This window comes from Metarhizium robertsii (genome assembly GCF_000187425.2).
Source record: "Metarhizium robertsii ARSEF 23 chromosome Unknown MAA_Scf_2, whole genome shotgun sequence".
Lineage (NCBI taxonomy): Eukaryota > Fungi > Ascomycota > Sordariomycetes > Hypocreales > Clavicipitaceae > Metarhizium > Metarhizium robertsii.
In genome coordinates this window covers 2222236-2241466 of record NW_011942160.1, presented here as the reverse complement: position 1 = coordinate 2241466, position 19231 = coordinate 2222236, and the positions used below count along the sequence as shown (strand labels likewise).

The 19231-nt window shown below is 52.4% G+C and overlaps 4 protein-coding genes across 4 annotated transcripts; 3 read left to right on the top strand and 1 right to left on the bottom strand.

The window, feature by feature from the left end:
- Positions 1–678: 678 nt before the first annotated feature.
- MAA_05751 (zinc finger domain-containing protein) lies at positions 679–2696 on the top strand (the record flags this gene model as incomplete). Its single annotated transcript, XM_007823749.2, has 3 exons — positions 679–1571; positions 1635–2028; positions 2118–2696. 3 exons carry the CDS (start codon positions 679–681, stop codon positions 2694–2696), a joined length of 1866 nt encoding a protein of 621 aa, XP_007821940.2.
- Positions 2697–5905: 3209 nt separating this feature from the next.
- On the top strand, positions 5906–10711 carry MAA_05752 (membrane bound C2 domain-containing protein; the record flags this gene model as incomplete). The annotated part of the gene is made up of 4 exons (XM_007823750.1): positions 5906–6088; positions 6237–6540; positions 6627–9304; positions 9389–10711. 4 exons carry the CDS (start codon positions 5906–5908, stop codon positions 10709–10711), a joined length of 4488 nt encoding a protein of 1495 aa, XP_007821941.1.
- A 1002-nt stretch (positions 10712–11713) lies between these two features.
- On the top strand, positions 11714–12667 carry MAA_05753 (uncharacterized protein; the record flags this gene model as incomplete). The annotated part of the gene is made up of 2 exons (XM_007823751.1): positions 11714–11845; positions 11948–12667. The coding sequence occupies 2 exons, from the start codon at positions 11714–11716 to the stop codon at positions 12665–12667; spliced, it is 852 nt and encodes a 283-aa protein (XP_007821942.1).
- A 344-nt stretch (positions 12668–13011) lies between these two features.
- MAA_05754 (uncharacterized protein) lies at positions 13012–17840 on the bottom strand (the record flags this gene model as incomplete). The annotated part of the gene is made up of 2 exons (XM_007823752.1): positions 13012–14528; positions 14813–17840. 2 exons carry the CDS (start codon positions 17838–17840, stop codon positions 13012–13014), a joined length of 4545 nt encoding a protein of 1514 aa, XP_007821943.1.
- Positions 17841–19231: the final 1391 nt, after the last annotated feature.

Genomic DNA, 19231 nt, shown 5'->3' with positions numbered 1-19231 from the left:
GTAGTACTACCAGTAGTAATGACATCGAAGCTCAATAAACGGCAGGGAGGGCTAAAAGTTGAGACGAGCACTCTAATTACTCCGTAGGAGCGCCTCAAAATCACTGTCTGGCGTCTGGAGGCCGAGGGGCGGGCGCTGGGCACTTGACCGTGAGTCCGTGACATTGGTCAACGACTCTGGCTTATGACAGGCCTCCAGCGCTGCACACTGACGCAAGCGTGATCGCGTGCCCAAGCTTCCCCTCCTCAATGCGCGACGTCTGCAATCATCTGCGAACAGAGGTCGTGCGTCTTTGCTTGTTGGCCATGGCCTGATGGCCCAAGACACTGACTGCTGTGGCTGAGCTGAGGCCCTCGAGTTCCAAAATTTAAAAACTGGTCCCGGGGTCTGGAGTCTGGACAGTGGAAACAGGACGAACCCATCCGGGCGGTCAACGGCGCCTTCAAAGCGTCAACTGGTCGTGTGTTGGTTCGAGTGGCTCACCTAAGCTAAGGCCCTCCGTGCCGACGACAACGCACCAGACCCCGAAACCTCGTGGCGTGGCGGCCTACACATCTCACCTTGTTGCATAATTTCGAGCACATAGTCTTCCTCTTACCTTCATTTCCCCTTTTCTCTCTTTTTTGCCCGCGCAGCATACACCACAACCCAAGTTTGAAGACGGCCTCATGTTCCAACATGTCGAGTCCTCGAGGCGGGTCAAGCCCCGTCCATGACGACCATCATCCAAGGCGACCGGAATCTACATCTACAACTTCATATGCAACCGGTGGCCCACAGCACTGTCGTTGGAAAACAGCAGAGTTCCATGATCAAGAATGTTCCCGGTACTTTGACTGCCCTTCCCACGTAGTTGAACGGGAGCTCTCCGATTCAGATCATGTAGAGCAGAGTCAGCGAGCCGATAGTCCAGAAGCAGGACCAAGCGCCGGCATACAGATCAGCGACACTGAAGATGCACCTCGGCGTCCCTCGACCGATGACGAGAGTAATACACAACCCGAGTCCGGCCACTCGCATGTGCAAACACAGACTGCTTTAGAGTCTGAAGCATCTGCATCCCACCGCCAGTCAGCCATACAATCAGCCTCACTCAGTACCGCCCAGTCCGCCGACGAGCATCAAAACGAGCCCCCGGTGGTTCTTCCCATTCGATCGTCTTCTATTCCTATTCCACCACCATCACAAAGTCGAGAATCTGCTGTCCGGGAGGAAGCAGCAAGAGCACAAGTGCACAACATGCCAGATCCAAGGGTTAACTGGGCAGACCTTGAGTCTCGTTATCGAGGCGCATATCTGCAAACGGCTCATGAAGGCGAACACCAGGCCATGGAGTCTTTGCCTCGTACAATGATACGCCCACGGGATGTGCACCACCCTCCTGCTCCGAGCAGACGGCGCGAATCTGAGGGCAGACGGGCATCACAGGATCACCGAGTGAATCGACCTAGAGGCGACGGCAGCGTCACACCCGAGTTTGTGCTCCCTAGGTGGCAGCCAGACGCAGAGGTTACTTATTGTCCTATTTGTCATACCCAGTTTAGTTTCTTTGTTCGCAAGCACCACTGCAGGTACGCCATCATGTTTCCCAGCCTCCGACGGCGACGAATGTGGAAGCTAATACAGATATAAAGAAAATGCGGCCGAGTCGTCTGCGCCACGTGCTCCCCGCACAGGATTATCATACCGCATCAGTACATTGTGAGGCAGCCGGGATCCGATATCTCGATGCCTCCCAGCTTGCTTGTCGACGCGATGGGGGCTGGCTATCTTGACGTGAATGGGTTATCAGGAGGCGAGCGCGTACGGCTCTGTAATCCATGTGTACCAGACCCCAACACGGCACCACCTGAGAGTCCGACACCATCTATTGGGTCTCCGCGATCACCACATCAAAGATCGCGTAGCAGTTTCGGACCTTCACATGGCGCCGGACATCCATCAAACAGATATGGGACTGTATTTACGGGAGGAGACAGCCGCGACCCTCTGCAGTACCACTATGCCAGAGCCAGGAGCATCACCATGGTATGTTTTGTTTTCTTCCGTTTTCAATAGCACGACGAGGCGGATAGCCTGGGCTAAGAGTGGCGTGCACATAGAACCCATCCGTCCAGAGTTCACCTAATCTCGCTCCATCCAGCCATCGTATGAGCGCGCCGCATGTCCATCCATCCAATCTAGAGCGCTTCTTAACCGCCGGCCCGTCCAGCATCTACCCATCCTCCTCACGCCACAGACACAGTTCATACGGCTACGGAGAAATTTCATCATCATCATCTCGACAACGCGCCCTGCCGCACCCTCCTCAAATTGCTGAGGAGGACGAATGCCCTGTGTGTCACCGAGAGCTCCCCCTTCGCTTGTTGCCAGACTCTGAAGCCCTTCGAGAAGCACACATCAACAAGTGCATCCGGGACCACAGCACATATGGCAGTCTCCGTCCTCCCGAGGGACAAGAATCGTCGGCACCGCCAATGTTATCTCGCAGGACCGGCATGTACATATACCCAGCAACAGAGAAGGACTGCGTCGACGACGCAGAGTGTACGATATGCTTGGAAGAGTTTACGGTGGGGATACCCATGGCTCGATTGGAGTGTCTGTGTCGATTTCATAAATCTTGCATATCTGCCTGGTTTGTTAACCACCCTGGTCGATGTCCGGTTCATCAGCATGATGGATTTGGGTTCTAGGCATTGGCAGTACAATGCCCCCCCCCCCGGATCGCCGTTGCAATTTAACACTGCCACGCACTCCTCTCTTATTGATTGTGGGGAATAGTTTTGGTCATTTCAGTCGTTCATGGTTCGTTTATAAGGCGGTCAATATTCTAGGCTTAGTGACTCCTCTCATTTCGGATGCGATACATTGGCGCTATCGCTGGGTTTGTCAAAGCTGGGCGTTTTGGGGAGGATTCGCATCGGGAAATTATAGTTGGCGAAGAGCGAGACTGAGATTTAGAGTACAGAGGGTCAGGACTGCATCTCGAGTGTGAATAAACGATATCAATTTGCTTAATAATGTACTTGGCATGTAACCAGACACAGCCAGCCAGTGAACAGTATTCGGCGAGTTGGATATATTGCGCTAGGATATCGGAGGGGTCGCTTCTCCAACAAAACAAAACAAAGAAATATACTTAAGTTAGGTACGTACGGTATTTTAGGTGGGCATTCGACCCGACTACTTACTACTTCCCTAAGTAGGTACCTAAGGTGGCTACCTACTTAAGTAAAGTAAGGTTGCTACTTATAAGTACTTGTGCATCACGCATGCTGCTGGTGGACATGGTTCCGTGTGCCGAGTCCCAGCATCATGGTGAGCCAGAACATCTGATACGTACTGGTGGAAGGCTGCATTGTTGCGCAAATCAAGGGCTCAAGGACCGCCAGACCAGGTGTCCGTTTCATCAATATCGACTGTGGAGTAAAGATCTGAGTACAAGGGTCGCACACATGGGCTAAATGTTGATGCGCTGCACCAGACGACCTGGTGGCCGTGGTGGCGGGTTGTAGGTGTGATGACGATCGGCCAGGGTCTCCATAGAGCAGAGGACACAACGGCGTGGCTGACTGCGTCGAGAGATTTCGACATGGAGAATGGCTCCCGCAACCTTGTTGGCCTTGTTGGCCTTATCGGCGCTCGTCGGCGCTCGTCGGCACAGTCAACCAGATACTGTAGGTTCAAGTTGCATATACATACTACTAGTACTAGTACGTAGATGGTACTGAGGAGGGAGCGTATTGTGTAGAACATTGAAGTCAAATAACATTGACCAGACACGTGCGTGCTCTTGAGCTTTGCTGCTGGTTTAATGTTCAGCCCCCACTCCATACAGTATCTGCCCGGGACATGTGTGGTGTGCTGGCTGACCTCTCCAGCTACAGTGGGTGTAGTTCTGAGCAGTTGAGAACATTTGAACCGTGTGCAGCAACTTTAGAAGCGCCACTGCGCTACTCCACAGACCAGCCAGCCAATCAGTCCCTCCAGCCCCGCATGCGCCGCACTAGAGACGGGGAAGCTTGGCTAGGGAAGGCTGCGGCCGATGGGGCATCTCGTCAATGTTCAGCAGGGCCGGGGCCGTCCAAGCTGGAGGTTCCAAGGATATCTGCGAGGAGCTGGACCAGGTTACTTACAGGTAGCTAGGGTGCTTCGTGGGAACCAGGAACGGTACGGAGTACCGAGTACGGAGTATTCAAGAACAATTTGAAATACTACTATGGCCTCTGGTGGCTAGACATGGCCGTGGGAGTTGTAGTACGGACGGAGTAGTATGTGCCTGCATGGACAGGCGCCTGTGTGGAATGCATCAAGCAAGATGCGTAACTATTTACTTTCTTATTTTATTTACTAGTATTTACATCGTATATTTTATTCTACCGTCGACCTTTTTAGAAAGCCCGCGGCGTTGACTAGCTCCTAAAGGAGATTGCGGCTGGGGCAGTTGGACGGAATAGCGGCTTGGCCGTTGATGGAGCTTCAATATTGATACGGCCGTCCATTGCCCATGATAGAGGAGCATGCTGGGGCATGCTGGGCCTGCTGGACCATGGTCAGCGCCAGCATGCGAGACATGCCAGCGAAGGGTTGAAACAATATTGTATCGCTGAGGGAGTACTACTCCGTACGTACTCCAGTACGAGTAGAACAAATGTCACTCGGTCTTGATACTTCTACTACTACTAGTAGAACAGCTGACCCTTGACACTTTTCGGCTGCACAGGGCACCCAACTCAGTAAGGGCTTCAGTTGAACCGCTACGTAACTATGTACTCCGTCGCTCCTCCCAAATCCGATCACCCGGGGAGCCACTCGAACATCGAACCTCGATCCACTTTGCAGCTCTCCCACGGGCCAACTTTGGAAGTGATCCATCACGTCCGTCTTCTCTCTTCAAACCAGACACCACCAGACTGGCCAATTGGTCCAACTGCCTTTCGCTCGCCACCCCCCTTCTGCGATTCTATCTGCTGCTTGTTCCTCTCGGCTCCTCTCAGCTGTTCTTCGTCTGGTCCCCAAAGGCAAAAGCCCCCATGGCTCAGTTCTTCTAAACCCAACCCCCCCCCCCCCCCGGACCCCAACTCGTTATTCTACATCCATTCTACATGCAGTGTTGTAGGTTCAGGGTTCCCTCCCGCCGCCTGCATCACCCAAGCCGCGTCTAATTTGCTACGTAGTACTACGGACTTCGAACCAAGTAGCTGATAGCTGGTCCAGCCACAGCAATCGCAATCCCCGGCAGACCACTTGAGACTTTGCAGAATCTAGCTTTGTTGTCCAGATTCTTGTTCAGCCAGACTCCTCATCCTTCACAGCCGAGTTTCCACTGGCACGCCCTCTTTTTCTTGTCTTTTTTTCTTCTTTTCCTTTGTTTCGATCCCACTCTTGACAATTTTGTCTGGCTCTTTGTGTACCAGCAAGACCGCTTCAACCCCTCGCCATTGTCGCGACCAGAGACCTCAAATAAGCTGTCTCCTAAAATCTGTCAGCAACACTATTACACCTGGCAGTGACTCTATCGATCCAGCCTAGGTATGTCCTGCAAACGTCCATGCCCTACGTCCTGACTCTGGAGCAAGGATGATGTCCATGTTCCGGCTCATGTGTTGCTCTGCCCACTTTGCGCCTCTCTGCGCTACTCAGCTGTCGCAGCATTTGCATGAGCACCCCACGTCATCACCCATCAATTGATTTGATCCGTCACTCGTCACTCATTCCCCCCCAATTGCTTCCCGAGCTTCCTCGTCCCGTCCCTGCTAATCGCCCTCTTTTGCTAGCTACCAGTGCGCAATCTCAAGAGCCCTAGATACCGTTCTTTTGACCACCTACTCCCAATTGAAATCGACAGCATAGATTACCAGCATTTTTAAGCTGCCCTGGCTTTGCGCCTGTAGCCGGCGTCATGTCTGCCTTGCAGGAGCGTGAGCTCAAGCAGCAAGGCGCCATCGAGGCAGCCGAGGAGAACTTGGTCTCTCCCGAGCAGGCGGAGAAGCAGATGGTGGAAGAGGCCAAGAACGCCGGTATCCCTGCCTTCACTTTTGATCCAGATGCCACTCCAGAGCAAAAACGAGCTCAAGCTCGAGCTGTAAGCTATCCGCTTTTGCGCCCCCCCACAGCCATCCGTTGGTTCGCTGAGTGTTGGATGTTGAACCGTCGCGACCAGCGAAATGTAGGCATGTTTTTTTGGTCCTGAACCTGCTGCTAATTAGCTCTCTTTTCTCCCTCATTTACAGGCAATCCCTCCCGAACTTCAAAGGAGAAGGCGCCCCAAAGGTGCTGCCATCATCACCGATGTCGACGATGGCACTGGACCTGACGAGGTACTTCCCGACGTTGGGAAGGCTGGTGTTCTTGACGTCGCAAAAGATGCACAAGGCAAAGATGCACAAGGCACGATTGACGGTTCCCAAGAAGCTCCATACTCCCGCACCGGTTGGGCCCCCAAGTTCGGATGGGGTGGCGGCGTAATCGATGCAGAGAGTCTCCTGGATCATTCCACTTGGCTGGAGGGTAGATTGCCTCACAACCTTTACGGAGGTAAGATTTGACAACTTGGCAACTTCTTCTCTTGTAGCGAAGCCACAGAGCTCTTTACTGACCCGACTTGTGCCGAACCACCATAGACTGGTACCACAATACCGCATTGATTATCTTTGCTTGTATTTCCTCGTGGCTTGTCGCTGTTTTTGGCGGCGGCCTGGCCTGGATCATGGTTATCATGGCTATATGTTCCACATACTATCGAACCTCGTTACGACGAGTGCGTCGCAATTTCCGCGATGACATCACTCGAGAGCTTGCTCTGAAAAACCTCGAGAGCGATCACGAATCGCTGGAGTGGATCAACTCCTTCATGGTCAAGTTCTGGCCCATCTATCAACCTGTCCTTGCGCAAACTATTATCAATTCGGTTGATCAAGTTCTCAGCTCTGCAACTCCAGCTTTCCTGGACAGTCTGAAGCTCAAGACCTTCACCCTCGGCTCCAAGCCTCCTCGCATGGAGCATGTCAAAACTTATCCCAAAACCGAAGACGACATTGTCATCATGGACTGGAAATTCAGTTTCACTCCCAATGACACGGCTGATATGACGGCTCGTCAGGTTAAGAACAAGATTAATCCCAAGGTCGTGCTCGAGATAAGAATCGGCAAGGCCATGATTAGTAAGGGTCTCGACGTTATTGTGGAAGACATGTCTTTCTCCGGCATCATGCGACTCAAGATTAAGCTCCAGATTCCTTTCCCCCATGTCGACAGGATTGAAATGTGCTTTCTCGAACGCCCCACGATTGATTATGTCTGCAAGCCTCTTGGCGGCGACAACTTTGGTTTCGATATCAACTTCATCCCCGGTCTCGAGAGCTTCATCCTGGAGCAAATTCACGGCAACTTAGCGCCAATGATGTATTCGCCGAATGTCTTTCCCATCGAGATTGCAAAGATGCTCGCAGGCACCCCGGTTGACCAAGCCGTCGGCGTCCTTGCGCTTACCCTGCATGGCGCGCAAGGCCTCAAGAATACAGACAATTTTGCTGGAACAGTCGACCCATATGCTTCTATTAGCTTCAGTCGCCGTCAGGAACTCGCCCGAACCAAGACCATCGAAGAAAACGCCAACCCAAGATGGAACGAGACTCACTATCTCATTATGACATCCTTCAATGACACTCTCGACATTCAGGTATTCGACAAGAATGAATTCCGAAAATCCAAGGAACTCGGTGTTGCCACATTCCGCTTGGAAGACCTCGAAGAGCTCAATGTCCATGAGAATGAGAGACTAGAAGTCATTGGAGATGGTAAAGCTCGCGGTGTTGTATCCTGTGATTTGCGGTTCTTCCCTGTGCTTGAAAGCAAAACTTTACCCGACGGCAAGGTTGAACCGGCGCCAGAGTCTAACCAGGGAATTCTTCGTTTCACTGTCGAGCAAGCCAAAGACCTGGATGGAACCAAGAGTTTGGTCGGCCTTCTAAACCCATACGCAGTCATGTTCCTCAATGGCAAGATAGTACACCAAACCAAGATACTCAAGCGCACTAATAACCCCATTTGGGATAATGGATCCAAAGAGATTCTCATCACAGACCGACGCAAGGCTAAACTAGGTGTCACTATTAAGGATGATCGCGGTCTTATCAGCGACCCTTCCCTCGGAATGTACCAGATTAAACTCGATGAAATTCTTGATTGCATGGCACAAGGCAAAGAGTGGTATCAGTTGTCTGGGGCCCAGTCTGGCCGCGTCAAGATGATGGCGCAATGGCGACCTGTTGCCATCTCTGGCGTCATTGGTACGGGTGGTTATTCTACTCCAATCGGCGTCATGCGGCTGCACTTCCAAAAAGCCACCGACTTGCGAAACTTTGAGTCATTCGGCAAATCTGACCCGTACGTTCGTGTTCTGCTCTCCGGCATTGACAAAGCAAGGACTGTAACGTTCAAGAATGACCTCAACCCTGAGTGGGATGAGGTTCTCTATGTACCCATCCATTCTCCCCGCGACCGTCTCACTCTGGAAGTTATGGATGCTGAAAAGATGGGCAAAGACCGCAGTCTTGGTTTAGTAGAACTGTTTACTGGTGATTATGTTCACCAAGAGGAAACAGGCGAATACATGGTAAATGATAAAAAGTCGGTTCGCAACGAGGGCCTGCGATTACACGGTAAAGGCATTGCCAAAGGAACGCTTACCTATACCGCCGCCTTCTACCCCTGCCTCAATGTTGCAGATCCCGAAGAAGAAGAGGAGGGAGAGGAGGAGGGAGAGGCCGAAGTTGCCCCGAAGACAGAGAAGGCCAACGGCAAAGCTGCTGGTGACAAATCTGAGGAAACTCCACGCGCTTCCGTTGATCGTTCTTCCAATGCTGGCAAGGTCAGAGCTAGTATGGACAAACCACAGGCAAACTTGGAAAAGGTCAATTCAAACGGAGGCAGTGACAAAGCAGACTCTGAAACTACAGACCGACGCTCTGTCGAGAGGCAAGGCCCTCCGAAAATCCGGCTCAGCCCTGAAGAGCTCCTCAAACATGAAAGTGGTCTCCTCATCTTCCGCATCCTGGAAGCCGAATTACCCGAAAGCAACAGCCGTCTTGAAGTATTCGTGGATGACATGGCTTATGCCTCTTACATTACTTCGACTGCCCCATCCAAGACTTATAAGTTCGATGAAATCGGCGACTGTGTCATCCGTGAACTTGACTTCTCCCGTCTCACTCTGAAAGCTCGCAAGAAAGGTGACGACAAGGACCAAACTTTGGCTCAACTCACTGGAAATACCATGGAGACGCTCAAGCAGTGCTTGGTAAGTGAAAGAAATGTGGAGGCTACATGATGACAGAATTGGAAGAAGTAAATAATCGAAGGGGGTGCTAATTTTCCGTTATAGAACAACCCAACGATGCTCAAACTGCGAACCGATGACGGCAAGGATGGATGGGTCAAAGTCAGTCTAAAGTATATTCCTATCAAGATGCAATTGGATCCGAGCGAAAGCATCAACAACATGGGCAATCTTCGCGTGGATGTTCTGGATGGTACAGAACTACCATCTGCTGACCGAAACGGAAAGAGCGATCCATACTGCAAGTTTGAGCTCAACGGCGAGGAGGTCTACAAAACCAAGGTCATCAAGAAGACTCTCAATCCAACATGGAACGAGTACTTTGAGGTTGCCGTTCCTTCGCGAACCGCAGCCAAGTTCAATGTCGATGTGTACGATTATGATTTTGCCGACAAGCCCGACTTTTTGGGCGCGGCGGTAATTAACTTGGACTCCCTCGAGCCGTTCAAAGCCAGTGAGTCCAAATACATTCTGGACGGAAAGTCCGGTACCATTCGTCTGCGATTGCTCTTCCGCCCAGACTACATCACAAGAAGCATCCACGGAACTTCAACCTTTTCTGGTCTCGGAGCTCCTACTAGAATCGTTACGGGCGTTGCTGGAGCCCCCATCAAGGGAGGCGTCGCTGTGGCCGGCGTTGTCGGTCATGGTGTCGGCAAAGGTGCATCATTCTTGAAGCGCGGTCTTCTTGGCGGCAAGAAAGAAAAGGAAAATGGAGCCGTGCCAGAAAATCCTGAGATTCCGGTCATTGCCACCACACCCAGTGAGGGAGGTCCAGGAATGGAGCCTGGGCTGCGAAAAGCTACTGGGCTTTCTGAATCTCAAGATGCGGCGCAAGCTATCAGCACGTCGCAGGCGAGCTCTCCCGGCCATGCCCGGACGAAGAGCATTGCTACTTCAATCCATAGTACTGTACCGGGCAGCGGTTCCAAAGGCACCGCTACTTTTACTATTGTGGGCGCTTCTGGTTACCCATTATCAACAGATCTTTTCATCCAGGTGTCAATGCTTTCACCAAAAGAGAAGGTGGTTGGCAAGACGAAGCACTTCAAGTCATCGAATGGAAAATGGAGCTTCGAGGAGACGTTCAAGGTCACTTGCGGTGCTGATGCCCAGTTCAAGGTTGAGGCCAAGGGAGATCACTTCATCGGAAGTAGTGACGAACTTGGAGAACATGTCTACTTTGTGGATGAAAGTGGATCCGGCCATGCAAAGGAGCTTACTGTTGGTGATGGTACAGTCACACTGAAGAGCAGCTTCCAACCTGCTGAAACAGACGCGCCCGATACGCCAAAGTCCAACCTTCGACGTAGTTTCTTGAGCAAGCGAGAGTCTCGAACTAGCCGGGAAACGACACCTAACCCTTAGGTTGGGGCTGCCGTATTCTGGGTGTCTTTCTAAGCCTCTTTTCACATTGGTATTGATATGAATCTGCATATGCTATTCCGGATAGCATGATTTACGAAGCAGCTTCTCATAGTATTTTACGTGTGGTATCGTCTTATTTGCGGTGGCGAGCATCTCTTTAGTTTCTGGTTTGTTCGTGGGAAATCCGTCCCTTTTCTTTTCTTTTGTTTTTTTGTTAGTTTTTCTTCTTTTTTTTATTTCCTCTTCCTTTTAAACCTTCTCCGACCAATACGTCTGTAAGGGCTACGATTATCAAGTATTCGACAGTGAAAAGGCAAAAGAGGATGTTAGATTTTCTGATTGTAACCATGGAAGGGAGGGGGGTAGGGAAGGAAAATCGTATTGTTAGGCTTGATATCCTAGTTGAATAGTCTTTGTGGAATGAATTCGATTATACTTACTGCGCTATCCCAAGTTCCCTACTGCACTCAATAAACCAGTCGACTAAACAGAACCCTTTTTTTTTCATTTCTTATTTTTTGTCTAAATAAGACCAAGCATTTGCATGCCGTATTAATCGTCATCATCGCCATGGGTCTTGTGTCTAAGGTAACTTATTAGGTACCCTGTCTGCTAGGCGATAAGGCACCAACTTTCCTAGTTCAGTCCGTATTATGTAACCGGCCATGCAGGTACCTCCGGTCCATGGTGCGCTCTGATTGGTTATCCGGCGGATCCAGGAAGCTCTGCTGCTCTGCTGTTGGTGACGCGCGATACGGAAGCTGCCTGACTTGCCAACGTCGGACCTCCTCCATGCACCTTCAACACACGTCTCCATCCTGAAGCGGCCTGCACCATCAATCCACCACGACTCTATCCATCTTCCCACAACTACCAAACTCTGCCAGCTTTGTGGCTGTCAATTTTTACCTTAGCATCCCGGACTGTGGTCTTCCAACGAACCGAACCGGGCATCACAAAGCTCTTTTGATCACCTCCCAGCTTCATCTCTCTATCGCTACGATGGATACTCTTGTATCTAGATACAGCCGGCCGGCATATGAGCAAAATGAGCCGTTCGAGAACGAGGCACAGGAGATGATGGATGCCACGTCGTCCCTGACTACCAAGTTTGCCATGCCTCCCATTTCTCAGGTTTGTTAAGCAACCCGAAAAAGAAGCGCCCGTCATCAAAATCGACGCTTTGTTTCCCAAGGAGAATCCACCGAGTCGGAAAAGCTAACATGCGCAATGCAGCCATCATCTTGGCTCCGAGCCGCCACAGATGACCGATCAAATCCCGACTGTCCCATCAAGATTGCTCACGGCACCACAACGCTCGCCTTCCGTTTCCAGGGTGGCATCATCGTCGCTACTGACTCCCGCGCCACGGCCGGCAACTGGATTGCCTCGCAGACGGTCAAGAAGGTCATCGAGATCAACAGCGTCCTGCTGGGCACCATGGCCGGCGGTGCCGCCGACTGCCAGTACTGGCTGGCCTGGCTCGGCATGCAGTGCCGCCTCCACGAGCTCCGACACAAACGCCGCATCAGCGTCGCAGCCGCCAGCAAGATCCTCGCCAACCTGGTCTACAGCTACAAGGGCATGGGGCTCAGCATGGGCACCATGTGCGCTGGCGTGACCAAGGAGGAGGGCCCCGCGCTGTACTACGTCGACAGCGACGGCACCCGGCTCGCAGGGAACTTGTTCTGCGTTGGGTCCGGCCAGACATTTGCGTATGGTGTTCTGGACGCCGAGTACAACTATGACTTGAGCGTTGAGGATGCCTTGGAGCTTGGTAGGCGAAGCATCTTGGCGGCTACGCATCGCGATGCCTACTCTGGTGGCTTCATCAACTTGTACCATGTCAAGGAGGAAGGCTGGGTGAAGCACGGCTTCACGGATACAAACCCAGTGTTCTGGAAGACCAAGTTGGAGAAGGGAGAGTTTAGCAACGTCACAAGCGAGTTGGACTAGATGAGTGTGAATGGCATGGTGGAGAAAGAGCGGGTGGACGGGTAGTGTTGCGGCTGTCTTTGCCAGCAATGTAACTTGTACAACAAGATAAACAAAGACTTACTTCATTGTGTTGACATGGTTTTGACACCGAATGTACATTGAACTTGTGTGTGTGTGTGTGTGTGTAGTGACGATCCACACTCTCATCATAAGTACATACTACAAAAACGCCTACACGCGTTTGCTTCCTGGTCCTGTCTATCGTACATGCATGTAGGGTCCAGCTCCCGTCTACGCCTAGAGCCCAGATATATGATACAAATAATATACAGTCTCATTAAAGCTGTCTCCCGTTTCCGTCATTACCACGCTCTCCCCTTCTTTATCCAACCCCCGACACCCAATATCCCATCTCCATCACCACCGTCCATCTCCATCGGCCACTTGCCCACTGGCAAGACACCCAAATCCGAACGCCACCCCTTCTCAAACATCTCCATCCCCGTCCACGCAATCATCGCCGCATTATCCGTGCAGAACTTGACCGGTGGGGCTATGATTTCCGTGTCCGGATACCCCCTGACGCGGAGGGTTTCTTTCAAAACATGCATTAGGAACTTGTTTGAGGCAACGCCGCCCGAGACGACGATTGTCCTTGCGGCTGGTCGCAGCTCGGGTCTGTCTTCGAGAGCGACAACCAGCCGTGAACACAGATGCTGGAAGGCAGCGCGCATGGTGTGCCTAGCCAAAGAGCGGCGTTCGTCAAGAGGCATGCTGGGGTTGGAGGCGGCGATGCGATGGACCCGTGTGTGGATGCTGGAGAAGGAGTATGCGAGGCGGCGTGTGTTGCGGAAGGGGAGCGGGATATCCCAGGCGTATCCCGTAGGGAGGGTGTTGATTTCGTCGGAGCGGGACGCGGCCGGTTCGAAGAAGGAGTATTGCTCGTGGGACGGGCCGTTCGGGAAGGCGAAGGACTCGAGGAGCCGGCCGTACATGACGTCCGGGCTGGCGTCGAGGACGTCGGCGGGGAGGATGACGCGGGCGGTCTGGTCGAGGAGGTTGCCGATGGCGATGTCCCCCGTCGTCGCGATGATGCGGTGCCCCGTCAGCCCTGTCGAGTGGACGAGCTGCGTGTGCCCGCCGGAGACGAGGAGCGACAGAAACGGGAATTCGGGGCCGGGACTGTCGCTACATCTCCCCGCGTCGGTCCCCAACGCCCTCACGAGCCGGGGCGTCAGCGCATGAGCCTGCATGTGATGGACGGCCACGAGCGGCACGTCCCATCCGACTGCCAGGCCCTTGGCCATGTTCAATCCCACTGCTAGATTGGCCATTATCCCAGGGCCCCTCGTCACGGACACAAAGTCCGGCCGTTGCTTCATCAGGAGCGCTCCGTCGTTGGAGGGGATTCGGATGGATGGGGTGGAGGGCGAGGCATCGGGGAGGTACTGGAGCGCCCTCTGGACGAGCGGCGCGAGGGACGAGTTGTGGCCTTGGACGCTTATGACGGGGTGCACGCCCTTGAAGGCGCGGTTATCGGAGGATATGCGCTCGTTGAAAAGGAGCGTTGTGGAGGGCGGTGTATGGGAGAGGACGGCGACTGCAGTGTCGTCGCATGACGACTCGATGGCAAGGGTGAGCAGGGTTCGCTTCTGGAGGCGGCTTCTATTAGGGTGGTGCTCGCTGTGACGTGGGAGCAGAGACTGGAGAGAGCGACATCGTGGACGGAGGAGGATGAGCATTGGTTGATGGCGAGTTGGAAAGGGTGGTTGTGGTGGTGGTGGTAGTTGAGAAGGTGTGAGCTTTAAGAGGTCGACGAGGTGAAGCTCCCCCCACCTTTTCAAAGTGGCAGCTGTTCGGGCCGTGGTGGGGAGCTCGACTTGGTATGGACATCAAACATCTTCCTATTAGTGGCTGTGAAGACGTGTAATTTTGTAATTTGTATTATCAACTGATCCATTCTTTAAAAAAAGAGACAGCTGTACGGATATGCGACTCATATTTGGAACGCAGGAGGTCCCTCCAATGCCCACCTTCCACCTCATCTTACAAAAACGCACGTCACGTGCCCGATCATAACAACGTTGTTCGTGTCATCATTTTCCAAGCAACTGATATTCAGCATTGATCAAAGTTACACCCAATTCACCCACTCGCACTTACATCCTCCGCTGCCTCCATCAAACCCTCCAAACTTGGCATCCCCAGTCCCCCTCTTATTAACCCATGTTCCCCCAATTCCCATGTCATTGACCAGCGCCTGCGCCTCCGTCGTCGTAACCTGCAGTCGATCGTCAATGGGTCGATCCCAGACGAGCTTCTTATCCGGATCTCCGCCATGCGTGTCCTGTGTAATAGTCACGGGGTACGGCATGGTCCCAGGCCTAACGAGTTCACCTGTTCCGCCGATTCCTTTACTACCATCCGCTTTGAGCAACGAGGACGTATTGCTTGACAGCGCTCGCGTCCAAATCTGCACGTGAAGCCGCGTGTCGCCCCAGGTCACGAGATGAGAGGCTTCTGTCTTGCGGCATCCACCGTCCTCATCCAGCGGGATATTGTTGTCCGTGTTGTTCTGAATGTTGACGGATTTGAGAAAGATGGTGCGCTTGAAGTATGTATAGAAGCCGTAGTGTTCGGTGGGTAGGCCACGGTCAAAGAGACGGATAGGCTGCTGGACGGGGCTGGGAATCATGACGGCCGGGGCGGACGTGCCGTCCTTTTCCAAGTCTGGAGGCGGGATAAGATCCTTGAATGTGGTGTTGCCAATATTGGGGCTGACTCCTCTGCGGGAAAGATTTGGTGTCGGGACCGTGTCGTTTGTCGACCTGAGAAGGCTGATATAGAAGGGTGCTGGCTCGCCGCCTTTCTGGTCGGACTTAATGTTGTCAGTTGTCTCGCCGAGGAACCACATTTCTCTGAACTTGGGAGCCGCGGGATCGGGAAAGAACTCGGTTGGTGCTGGATCACGCCTAAGGGCACTCAGCGCATGAGATGCTGCTCCGAATGCTCTTCGCGATAAAGGTGCAGGTGCATCTGCGTTTGCAACGTTCCATGACCGACGAGTTCCGTTGTCCCATTGGATTTGCATAATCAGCGTCGGTTGGTTTGCTTTATACGGCAAAACAGATGATTGTTGATCCTTGGGTAGAGAGCAGCTCCAGAGCGTAGATGGCTCTGTACAAACAGATCTGGCAGCGGTATTGTCCGGTCCAACCACAGTCAAGACGCCCGTAGGCATAGGCGGGAAGTCTGTCAAGTTGACCCAAATAGACGGTGTCTCCGCTGGGCTGTGGTTGCGTGTGAGCAGCACTGCCAACAAGATGATGAGAAGGATCAAGGCAATGATGCCGGCCCAGATTGCCATCCAAACCCGTCTTCTCTTGCGGCCTTCACGACCCGTGCGTCCAAAACAACCCCCTGACGACATGCAGCCACGTCCTCTCCAGAATCCACCAGCGCGGCGAGCAATGATGTCCTCTTTTTCATGTCGCCGCCGCTGCCGCTCAACTTTGTGTCTGCTGCCTGCGGCAGAGTATGCGTGTTCTTGAGGCACGAATGTCCCGACTGCTCGCACGGGAAGGGGCTGAGTAGTAATCGGCTGTGTTTGCGTCGTGGGCACAGCAGAAGCGTGGTTCTTGGCCCCTTTTTGGTGTCCTCTCTGAGAAGTCATTGTGCCTGCTAGTCCCGGAGAAGCCGGTCTCGGAGTAGGGGGAAATTGAGAATGGAGTGGGTGTCCAGGTGGGAAGACGGCTCGATATCTGATGGGCTTGCCTTCTTGTTCCCTCTTGGGCGGTGAGTAAGGTGGTGGAATATCTGATGGGCTGGGGCTGTCGCGACTAATGACAATTTGCGGTGTCTGTCTCATACTCGGCTCTGCAACAGACATTTGTGTCTTTGTCAGGAGACTTTGAGGGTTCTCTGCATGTTTTGTATCTGACTGTGGTGATGGTGTTCGACGCGGTGCTGGTGCTCGAACAATCGGTGCTTGTACTGGTGCTGGAGCAACGTTTGGAGATAGTCTTGACCGAGACTCTTCCTTGACATCGAGATTTTCCCATGACTCATCCCTGAGCATTTCTTTGTGGAACTTGGGTGATTTGGGTGACTTTGGAGACTCAGCCTTGTACTTTTGACTTGAAAAGGACATTTTCTTGTCAACAAAGGGTGTAACGACATGATCCCACCAACCATGTGATCTTGAAGCGGCACTATCAGGGCTTATATCAAATTCCCTGGACTTTAGGTGTCTCTGTGGGCTTGGAACGCCATCTTCTTCGAAGAGAGTGCATGGCGTGCCACTTTCATCATCCCCTTGTCGACTTTTCCCCAGCTCAAGGCTCAAAACCCTTTGGTGCGCAGCCTTCTTGTAATTCGGGGGAAGTTCCGGAACGGGGGGGCAGGCCTGTTCTTTGGGAATCTGATTTGGCATGATGAATTGCGAGTACACGCTAGATGCCACATTACTTGATCCAAACGAGTATGAAGTATCTGGCGTATCAGGAGACCAGACAGATTTGTGTCCCTGCACATCAGCCTTGGCCGCCTTGAGGGCATGAGGATTGCTCAACTCGGGCGCAGGAAACGGAGCTCTCGAGTCGTCAACCAGCGCATTTTGCGGGCTAATCCCCCGCCCTTCCACGTCAGACGATTCCAGCGAAATTCCAATTACGATGGGCCTGTCCTCCGGTGACAACTGTTGGTCCTTATTTCGGCCTTTCCGCATTTCTGTCGCCGGCTCAGGAGTCTTCCCACTTCCCTTCTTCAACCAGTTCCAGTTCCCGACTGATGCTGAACTAGGTTCCCCTTCCAGGGCTCTCAGAGCATCGGCGTCGACAAACTTTCCTTTCCGGCCTGGTGGACTGCGCATGTTGTTCGTGACATGATTATTGCGACGGAAAACCGACATGTCAGTGATGAGACGGATGCCAGCTTTGGCATTTTGAGCTTTTTGCCTTTGGCGTGATCTGATTCTTCGCACTTTGGGCGTTGATAGCCTAGACGCTCTCAGATTCACGGATTTTGTATTCTTGCTTGGGAGTGGTGCCGGTGCACTGGTAGGCGGGCAGATGTGAACCTGTTCTGTTGCGTCTATCGGGGTGATGACATCGTCATCTTCCCACTCTTCCACTGCTTTTGGGGTGTTTGTAGGAGCCAGTTGTCCATTGTGGTATTCAGGTGGTGGATTCATGACGTTTTTCTATGTTTTCATTTAGACTGGACGGTCGACAAAGGCTGTTGCGTCGTGAAGGGAAACCTCAAAGACAACTGGACGTCACGCGGAAATGAGTAGTGATTAGACTGCACGTCGAGCAGATGGTGTGGTGCGCAAACGCAGGTCAACAAAGTAAACGGACGATACTCTCAACATTCAGATACCGCCGCAAGAATCAAGGACAGGAACGAATGATGGGTAGTTAACTCGACGGAGGGCAAAACGAAAACTGAAAAATATAAAATCGAGAAGGAGAGGGTGGTTGAGAAAATGAGAGACAAAGACAATAGCGAAAGACCATCAAAGCCAACGGCTCGAAACAAAGGCGAAACAATACCTAGGCACGAAATTTGAATAGGCATGGAGCATTAGAAGTACGATTGTAGATGGGAGAAGAATAAATCACGCGACAATAGGACCACGACGAACCAGGCACTGTCGCAGGCCAACCTCGGCGGCCCCATCAGAGTGGCCAGAAACACGGCGCAATGTGGTTCATTTTGTTATTCTGCACTGTTTCCAGGTTTCACCGCTGTATGCTAAATAAAGCGAGGGCTCCATTATGGCGCATCTGCTCCCGCGTCGACGTCGGCGTCTAAGTGTCGTCGTCTCATGGATTTCGATGGTTGGAGGTTGAGAATGAGATGCTAGTCTGATGACGGCGCTTGTTCTGGGCAACATTGTGATTCAATTGGTTGCCGCTACGCGCCGTGGTGGCGGGGGTTTTTGATTGGTTGCATGTCGCAGGGGTGTGTCTGGTGGTAGGAGCCTCGTCTCGTCTGGTGTTCCCCAACTTGTGTGCTCCGTGTGAATACAGCAAGCTGTGCTACCCTGGACTTGCAACATGTATTGACGGTCAATGGTTCATAATGCCCCCGTGTGCAGCCTTCCGTCGCGTCTGGTGCTATTTTTATTTGCCTTTTTTTTTTCTTTTCTCAAGTACCACTACTAGTACTTTCGAGGTTTGATACAGGCTCCTTCGCTCGTTCGACCCAATCTTCCAACCAGGCTGCTTTATCTTCTCAGTACATGTTGCGATCAGGCAGGTTGGTTCAAGGAAGAAAACGAACATCAAGCGGACGAAGCTACCATCCGATCCAATCGGCCGAAGGCAAATCTCACAGACAGCCGGGGGAAACAAAACTGCACAATCACCCAATACATACAGAAAGCTTCTGGTCAATGCACAATCAGGACGCCAGAGCAGAGCAGACCATTGGAGCAACCTCTTTGCCATTGACCGAAACCCACTACACCGGGGGCAAATTTGGCGTTTGCGGGACGCGGATCCTACATCCTTGCAAGCCCTGACTGTGAAGTTCAATATTGGTCTTCATGGCCAAGCCAGGTAATCAACACAGGGCGCT